At 43.6% G+C, this 8,324-nt stretch overlaps 1 protein-coding gene across 2 annotated transcripts in view; it reads left to right on the top strand.

The window, feature by feature from the left end:
- The first annotated feature begins 4,743 nt into the window (after positions 1-4,743).
- The window catches only part of DNAJC1 (DnaJ heat shock protein family (Hsp40) member C1), a 123,790-nt gene continuing 120,209 nt past the window's right edge, over positions 4,744-8,324 (top strand). The window contains exon 1 of one of the 2 annotated variants that reach the window (XM_054695137.1): positions 4,744-4,896. In XM_054695137.1, coding sequence (XP_054551112.1) covers positions 4,837-4,896 — 60 coding nt within the window. In that variant the 5' untranslated portion in view covers positions 4,744-4,836. Of the gene's footprint in view, positions 4,897-7,569; positions 7,756-8,324 lie in introns of those variants that run through there. The other variant, XM_037510694.2, reaches the window with a different exon arrangement.

The following is an 8,324-nucleotide window of genomic DNA, read 5'->3' as shown; positions in this document are numbered from 1 at the left end:
CCATGGTGTATGTGTACCACATCTTCTTGATCCAGTCATCTATTTTTGGGCGTTTGGGTGGTTTCCAAAGCTTAGCTATTGTAAATAGTGCTGCTATTAACATAGGGGTGCAGGTGCTCTTTGGAATTGATGTTTCTGTGTCCTTTGGGTAAATACCTAGGAGTGGAATTGCTGGATCATATGGAAGCTCTATGTTTAGCAGGTCCAGAAATCTCCACACAGCTCTCCATAGTGGTTGGACCAGTTTGCACTCCCACCAACAGTGCAGGAGAGTTCCTTTTTCTCCACACCTTCGCCAACATTTGTTGTTGCTAGTTTTTTAATATGTGCCATTCTCACTGGTGTAAGATGGTATCTCATTGTAGTTACTTAAAAATAAAAATAAAAGTAATACTGAATTAGCAATATGATTCATGTGGATACAGAGATGGATTAAGAAAAATCTAGTTCCAACTCTTTGATTTGCATGGCAAAAGAATTTAAATGTCCCATATCTTACCAGTTGGAACTAGATTTTTCTTAATCCATCTCTGTATCCACATCAATCATATTGCTAATTCAGTGTTACTTTTAATTTTATTTTTAAGTGAATTTTATAATAGACGTTTATGAGGTATGGAATTTCTATGCATAAATGATTGCTTTAGTTGTGGCCTGTTGACTGAGGTGAACAGCAACTTTGTACTGTTTTTCTTTGTGTTCTAATTTGGCATCACAAGCTATATTAGAGCTCAAAGGAAGAATGCCAAAACCAGGATGTTCAGCCTGGAAGAATAGATGATGAAGAGGTCTGTTAAAATTTTCTTTTGCAGACTAATTGGAGCCTTTGTATATGGGGAAAATATAATGATTGCTATGCTTGAACTGAATTGGGTCAGTAGGAAATAATATCCTTTTGGATGCCTAAAGGAAGCAGGCGAAAAAAAAATTCACCAGTCTAAAAAAGTGATTCAGTGAGTCACTAGAAACTTTTGAAAAATTAATGATAATCTTGGAATTGTGGAAGAGGTCAGAAAGAAGAAAATTTAACATAGATTTTATTGTGATACATATAAAGTCTATGTAAAGCATAAAACATTACCTCAAAACACAGAACCCATTTTAGACCGAGACAATGATGAATGAGTCTTTAGTAACTAATCACTGAATGTGAGGATTTTCCCTTCCTTTTTTTCAACTGGCACATACTCTCAGTTGGGTATCTCTCATTTACCCTTAAGCTAAATTTAGCAGGAAAATCATGAATGATCTATCTTTATAGAGTTAGAACCATAATATTAAATTGACTTTTATAAAAACAGTCTTGTCTCCCACCATTTTGGTCAAGCAACTATTTGGATAAGTTTATGGTGAAGTGGGCAATCATAGTCCAATTTTAATAACAAATACATTTAAAGACAACATTTAATAAACATGTAAAAATAGATAAGATGAATTTCTAGAAACCTCAATAGAAAGGAGGTGGAGACAGCCTATAAAATAATAGTAACATTTAAATACTATTTACCAAGCATTAATTATCTCACCTAATCCCCACAATTTTATGAATTTGGTAGTATTATTATCCTAATTTTACCAACTGAGAAACTGAAACATAGGCATTACCCAACTAGTAAGTGATATAGGCAGGATTCAAATCTAATCAATCTGGCTCAGGAATCTGTGCTCTAATACACTATGAGACTATTTGGGGAAATAGTAAATATTTCAGAGATGTGAATCATAGTGTCAACATGATAGGAATATATTATTTACAGATGAACATCAGTATTTACTTCAAAAGATTAAAATCCAATACTACAATAAAAAAGGTATATTAAAAAGGAGATGCTTCCCCCAAACAATATTTTCCTAAACTTAGTCAACTCAATATAAGCTTGTGAATGGTAATTGAAAAAATTACTAAGTGAAAGTAATGTTCCATTAAGACTGTGTTCTATTAAGGAATAATGGTATCTTAGAACATCAAGACCATATATTTGAGAAACAGTCATAAAGGGGCAAAAGAAAAAGTGTCAAGATTTGGAGAACCACACATTTCTAAATCACAGGATGAATAGGCTACTTAAATGGTGATTTTAAGAGGTTTGGATTTTTTGCTCTAATAGGCCAGTATGTCTACAAATATTGTTTCTGCCTGATTCTCTTTCTCTCCTTTTTTTCTAGGTCTCCAGTCACACATATGCTAAATTTATTCGCTGTCATTCAAACACCTTGTAAGCTCTGTTCTATCTATTCTTTTTTCTCCTGTGTACTTTAGTTTTGTATTTTTTTCTTGATCTGTCTTCAAATTCATGATTTTCCTGTTCAACAGGAAAATTGTTAAACCCACCCATTTAGTTCTTTTTTTTTTTTTTTTTTATAGAGGCATGTTTTCTTTCTTTCTTTCTTTATTTGTTTGTTTGTTTGTTTTATACATGCACTGGGTACAGTCAGAAGCGCGGGAGGGTGAGAGAATTCACCAGAGCCAGAGCGGGGAGCAGAGCAGGCAGAAGGACCGAAGTACACTGCTGAGGGGAGCAGCGGGCGGCAGGAGAGGTCTGCGCGCCATGCGGGACCCTCCTCTGGTGGCCGGGGAGCAGCCGGGGATCGAACCGGCGCCGCAGAGGCCGCGGGCAGCTTCGCAACCCAGCGCTCAACCGCTGCGCCACCGGGGAGGCCCAACCCATTTAGTTCTTGATTACAAATACTATGTTTGTCAATTTGAGATTTTTCCATTGATTCTTTCCATGGATCCAATTGTCTCTTAAAATTCTGCACTTTTTTAAATATATTATGTATACTTTTTCTTTCATTTTATAATCAATTTTCTATTTTACAGTAGTTATTCTAAAGTCCTTATCTGGACTCTAACATCTGGCTTATCTTGGATCTTCTATTATCTATTTTTTTCTTCTGACTATTGGTCAAATTTTTGTGCTCTTGTGATAACTCACAATTTTTATCATATGCAAGACTTGTATAAAAAGGCTATTGACAATACAGATGATGTAATTTTCCTCTAGCTATGAAAGTAGACAAGGTAAGGGCATGATTAGTTCAGTCAATTCATGGATTGAGCTGCAGTTTTAATTAGATTCTATTCATGGGTGATTCCTCTGGGCTTTTTTTTTTTTTAAGATTTTCTATTTATTTATACAAGAGCTGGGGTACAGGCCAGAGGCATAGGAGGGTGAGAGAATTCACCAGACAGAGCAGGGAGCAGAACAGGCAGATGTACTGAAATATACTGCTGAGGGGAGCAGTGGGCGAGACAGGAGAGGTCTGCCGTTCCATGTGGGTAGCTCCCAGGCTGGCCGGGAATCAAACCCATGCCACAGAGGCAACGGACAGCTTCCCAGTGCTGCACTCAACCCACTGTGCCACCAGGGAGGTCCTCCTCTGGGCTTTTGAGAGTCTGAAGGGTTTCTATCTCCTCAACACTGAAGGTTAAGTTCTGTCTTGAAAAATTTTAAGTTTAGATGTTTAGCCTCCTTACACAACTTCATAAGTATTACAAGGGGGGAAGACCAACTTATCTTTAAGGCAGGCTCCTCCATTTAGGTGCAATTCTTTGTATATGAACTGGTAGAATGTGGGGAGATTTTACTCTGCCTATTAAACCTGGTCCTTCAGCTTCCTGCATCACACTAGAATTCAGAATATGTCCTGTGGGAAAGTTTGTTTTATGTTTGTGGGTCCCTCAACATTTCCAAGCCATTACACAACTTACATGACTGTTAAATGTTTCTCTGGCTTCTCTTTTCCTGTGTAAATTCCCTCTACCCAGGCTAAGCTTGATCAGTCCATGCCCAGAATCAGTGAATAAAGAAAACAGCTGGTAATTGTTGGCTTATGTAGTCCAGGCTTCAGCAAATAGTCAGTTGCATCATCCTTTGGGGACAATGACTGAACATGGGCAGATGCCACATTAAAAGTCTAAATGTGACCTAGACCAAATAAGTAAGAATATCATTTCAGAGTGGACAAGTATCACTGGGATGAGTAGGATAAAGCTTCAAGACCAATACCTATGGCAGTTAGAAGCAATAGCAATACTGTACTGAATAGACTCCAATTCTATTTCAGCTCAGCCTTGGAAAGAAACTGATTTCCTTTAAATAGAGTAAATCCCTGGGGTTCTTGGGCAACATAAGAATATGGCTCAAGAGGGAAATACTAGACTCTCTGCTAAAGATCAGAGTAAGGATACTAGACTTGTAGCAATAGGGCACAGTTTCATATGTTATATTGAACTGAAATAAATGATCAAATGAGAAAAAATACAAATGTTTAGATATGAAGTAAAAGATTAAGATTATTAGTTTCATAGTTTGATGTTTTACTCATTGAATAAAGAGTAAAAAATTTAGAGAGCTTGTAAAGATGCCTTTCACTTTAAGAAAACTGATATATCAAAAAGGAAACTAAAAAAACTGTCATGGGGCGATATTCACAGGTTTCAATCCAACTAATTGAATGTTAGCGTGGGGTATACATTGTGCTTGGCACTGAGACACAGAAAAGATGATACTTCTTACTGAGATCCAAAAGGTTGTGTCCCTTCCCTCCAAAAATTCACATGTTGAAGCCCTAATCCACAATGTGATGGTATTTGGAGACAAGGCCTGTAGAAGATAATTGAGTTTCAATGAAGTCACGATTCATTTTCTCTCCCCCTGCCCTCTCTTCTCCCTTCCCCGCCTCTTTTCTCCCTTGTGTCTCCTGCACCTACCATGCAAATGTGCACTAAGAAGATGGCTCTCTGAAATGTGGAGAAGCAGTGCTCTCACCAGAACATGACTATGCTGGCACCCTGATCCCAGGCTTCCTGAACCCCAGAACTGTGAGAAATCAATGCCTGTTGTCATAGCAGCCCTGAAGACTCAGACACCCCTGCTCTTGTATCTTTCAAAGGTAAGTCTTATGATGAATTTAAAATACAATTAATTAGTGGTTCTTCTTCCAAGATGGCCCATCTGTGTCTACGCAGGTGTCTCTTTTTCTTTCTCCTTTTCCTAAATAAACCTGTCCTTTTAAAATGTAAAAAAAAAAAAAAAAAGGATTAATTCAAGCATGTAAGTTATGTCAAAGCAAGATATATGTGCATTCATTTATGACTATTTAAAATTATTTTAAAACTGCAATAATACAAGAATTTCTTCGGTAAGATTTACTACGTAGATACTGTTTTTCTAATTTATTAATCATTGTAATCTTGCTATGAGAATGAAGGAGTCTTTTCATTCTTACTGAGTTTTATTTAATTGGCTGGATCCAAAATTGGCAAAGCATAGGACAAATTTTCTAAACAACCCAAGTGCAGTGACTTACACAAGCATTTTTTTGGTCCCTGTAAGGGCAGGAATGGCCACAGTGCAGGTTCTCTGATCCCATGCAGACCGGGTAAAGGAGGAGTCAGAGTCCTTAGTGGGTTTTTGCAGGTCTTTTATTGGGGTTCACCAGGCATATGGCAGACAGGGGTGCTGGCTGGGGGGCTGGGAGGCTGGCAGGCCTCCCAGCCCCCAGCAAGTCTTTACTCTATCTGGGCTCTCTGGCGTTCGTTCTGCTGCTTCTCGGCTTCTCTTTCGGCTTCTGCTTCGGCTTCTGCTTCGGCTTCTGCTTCAGCTTCTACTGCTGCTGCTGGCGTCCCCATGACGCCGCCCTTAAAAAGCACAGTCTTAGCTCAGCTGAATCCCATCTACCTATGCCCACACCCTATTCCAGGTGCCCACCATCAGGCATGCATTCAGGACAAAGATCCATCATCTATCCTGATGGCGGAAGGGCAGAAAAGCCTGATATTTTCTTTACCCTACAGTCCCCTTCTACAGCCTGAACAAGAATAGGGAGTCAGGGAGACGATATGAAAGAAGTCTAAGAAGAGAATAAAGTTCACACACAATAAGCAATACTAGCCAATGGGAAAAAATTTAGAGACTTAATAGAAGCAACTTTAGGACATGAGATATGGGTGGGAAAACGGTCTTTAGCCTGAACGTTTTTAAACACAGAACTCAGCTGTTTTTAAGAAAGCCCAATTGGAGGGGCCTCCCTAGTGGTGCAGGAGTTAAGCACAGCACAATGAAGGTATCCGCAGACTCTGCAGCACCAGTTCCATCCCCGGCTGGCCAAGGAGGTGACCCAAAAGGCGCCGCAGACCTCTCCTGACTCAACTGCTGCTCCCCTCAGCACTGTACTTCGGTCAATCCGCCTGTTCTGTTCCCTACTCTGTCTCTGGTGAATCATCTCACCCCCCACACCTCTGGCCTGTACGCCAGTTCTTGTATGCATAAGTAAATAAATCGAAAGGAAAGCCCAATTGGAAATGGGATAAAGTGGAAGAACTACATTTCTTCTAAGACTATGATTGAGTTACTATTATTAATTCTAATAAAAACAGGCTGCCTGTTTTATGACATTATGCTTGTAAATCTTAATTTATAATTAGACGTGTAACCTTTGTTTTGGTTCAAATTCTTTGCTTCACCTCTCTCAAAGGTTACTCTAGACTGTTAAGTAGATTTGCCCTTTCCAAGTCCTGGATTCAATTGCTCCTATATGTTGGTGTAGGGGCGGGAGTGGGCACAGTGCAGGTTTTCTGATCCAGCAGACAGGGTAAAGGAGGAGTCAGAGTCCTCAGTGGCTTTTGCAGGCTTTTATTTAGATTTACCAGGCATATGGCAGGCAGGGGTGCTGGGGAGCCGGGAGGCCAGCCCCCAACAAACCCTCACTCTATCTGGGCTCTCCGGTGTTCTCTCCGCTTCTCTTGGCTTCTGCTGGCTCCCCCTTGTCACCGCCCTTAAAAGCCCAGTCTCAGCCCAGGTGAATCCCATCTACCTATGCCCACACCCTATTCCAGGTGCCCGCCATCAGGCATGCATTCAGGACCACAGGGTTTCATCATCTATCCTAATGGCGGGAGGGCAGAAAAGCCTGATACTTTTTCCTTTCCCCACAGTTGGCTAATGGACTAATGAAACACATGAAACAAAGATCACAATCAATAAATCAACCTTCAAATATGCTTTTCATTTTCAAGGGGAAGAAAGTAGCCTTCAGGTGAAAATCTACATTGTCCTAGGTAAAAGTTTAACACCTGTAACTTCCCATGGCGCAAACTGTGTAAACACATGTGCTGCTCCTTCCCCCGACAGCGACTAACGAGCGTTTCTCCGAGGCCCAGATCTGGGGGCGCCGCCTTCCCTACTTCCGGCCCCGCCCCTCTTCCGCGGTTGCTAGGAGATGTGATGTCACCGGAAGCGAGGCCTAGGATAGGCTGAGGCCAAGGGAAGCCTCTCCCCCTCTGCAACCTCAGCGACCGGCGCCGCCTTTCCAGCTGTCTGTCGGCCCGGGGGTGAGGGTCAGAGGAAGGTACCCCCGGCGGCCTCCGCCCGCCCGCGCGCCCCCGTGTCGGCGCGCCCCCGCCGCCCTGCCCTCTCGGTGGGGCCGGCGGCCGCCGCACGACCGCGGCTCGGCTGCATGAGGAGCCTCTGACCGCCAGGCGGTTTCCACAGCCGCGCTCCCCGCCACGTCTCCGGCCTCGGCTGACGGCGCTGCGCGGCGGGTGACCTTTCGGAGCCCGGCGCGATGACGGCGCCTCGCTCGCGCCCGGCCCGGCTTCCTCCGCGCCGCCGGCCTGGGTTGGTGCCGTTCCCGCTGCTGCTGCTGCTGCTGGCGGCGCCGGCGCGCGGTTGGGAGAGCGGAGACTTGGAGTTGTTTGACTTGGTGGAGGAGGTGCAGCTCAACTTCTACCAGTTCCTCGGGGTGCAGCAGGTAAGCGGGGCGCGGGCTGCCCGGGACCACGCTTCTCTCGGCACCTCGGGGCAGAAAGTGGGGGTGGGGGGTGGGGGCGCGAGCTTTGCCACGGTTGCCATCGAGGAAGCCGGGGCTTAGTCATCCTGGGTCCTGGCTGCCCCCCTCGACCCGGCTCTTCAGGGTCCCCGCGTCACCGCAGCCGCAGAAGGAGTTGTCCGCCTTCCTGCCCCCCTTGTCTTGTCAGGATCCGGCCCCGCTGACTTGTTGGACGGCGTCACCAGCCCGGGGGGCGGGGGGTGATACCTTCATTCTCTCCGCTGCCATCTGGGGAGATCCTGCCACTCAGCTATGCTGGAGAGAAGGGAAGAGGAGTAGGGTAGACCTTTTTACATCGTATCCCTTTGTTTCCTGCTCCCCTGAGTGCTGGGAAGAGCAGTCGAGGCTCATCCTAAATTTTCGCCTTTCCGTTTATGCTCAGTCTTATTTTAGCTGCCTCCTCTCCTCTTCCTTTTCTGGAGGATGGGATTGTATTTTGGTCGGCGTCTGTGTTTCAGGAGTTTTTATATTGCACTGTATTTCGAAATCTT

This window comes from Talpa occidentalis, unplaced genomic scaffold, assembly GCF_014898055.3.
Source record: "Talpa occidentalis isolate TD23 unplaced genomic scaffold, MPIMG_talOcc4v2.1 talOcc4.14, whole genome shotgun sequence".
NCBI classification, from domain to species: Eukaryota; Metazoa; Chordata; class Mammalia; order Eulipotyphla; family Talpidae; genus Talpa; species Talpa occidentalis.
This window is presented reverse-complemented; position numbering and strand designations above follow the sequence as displayed.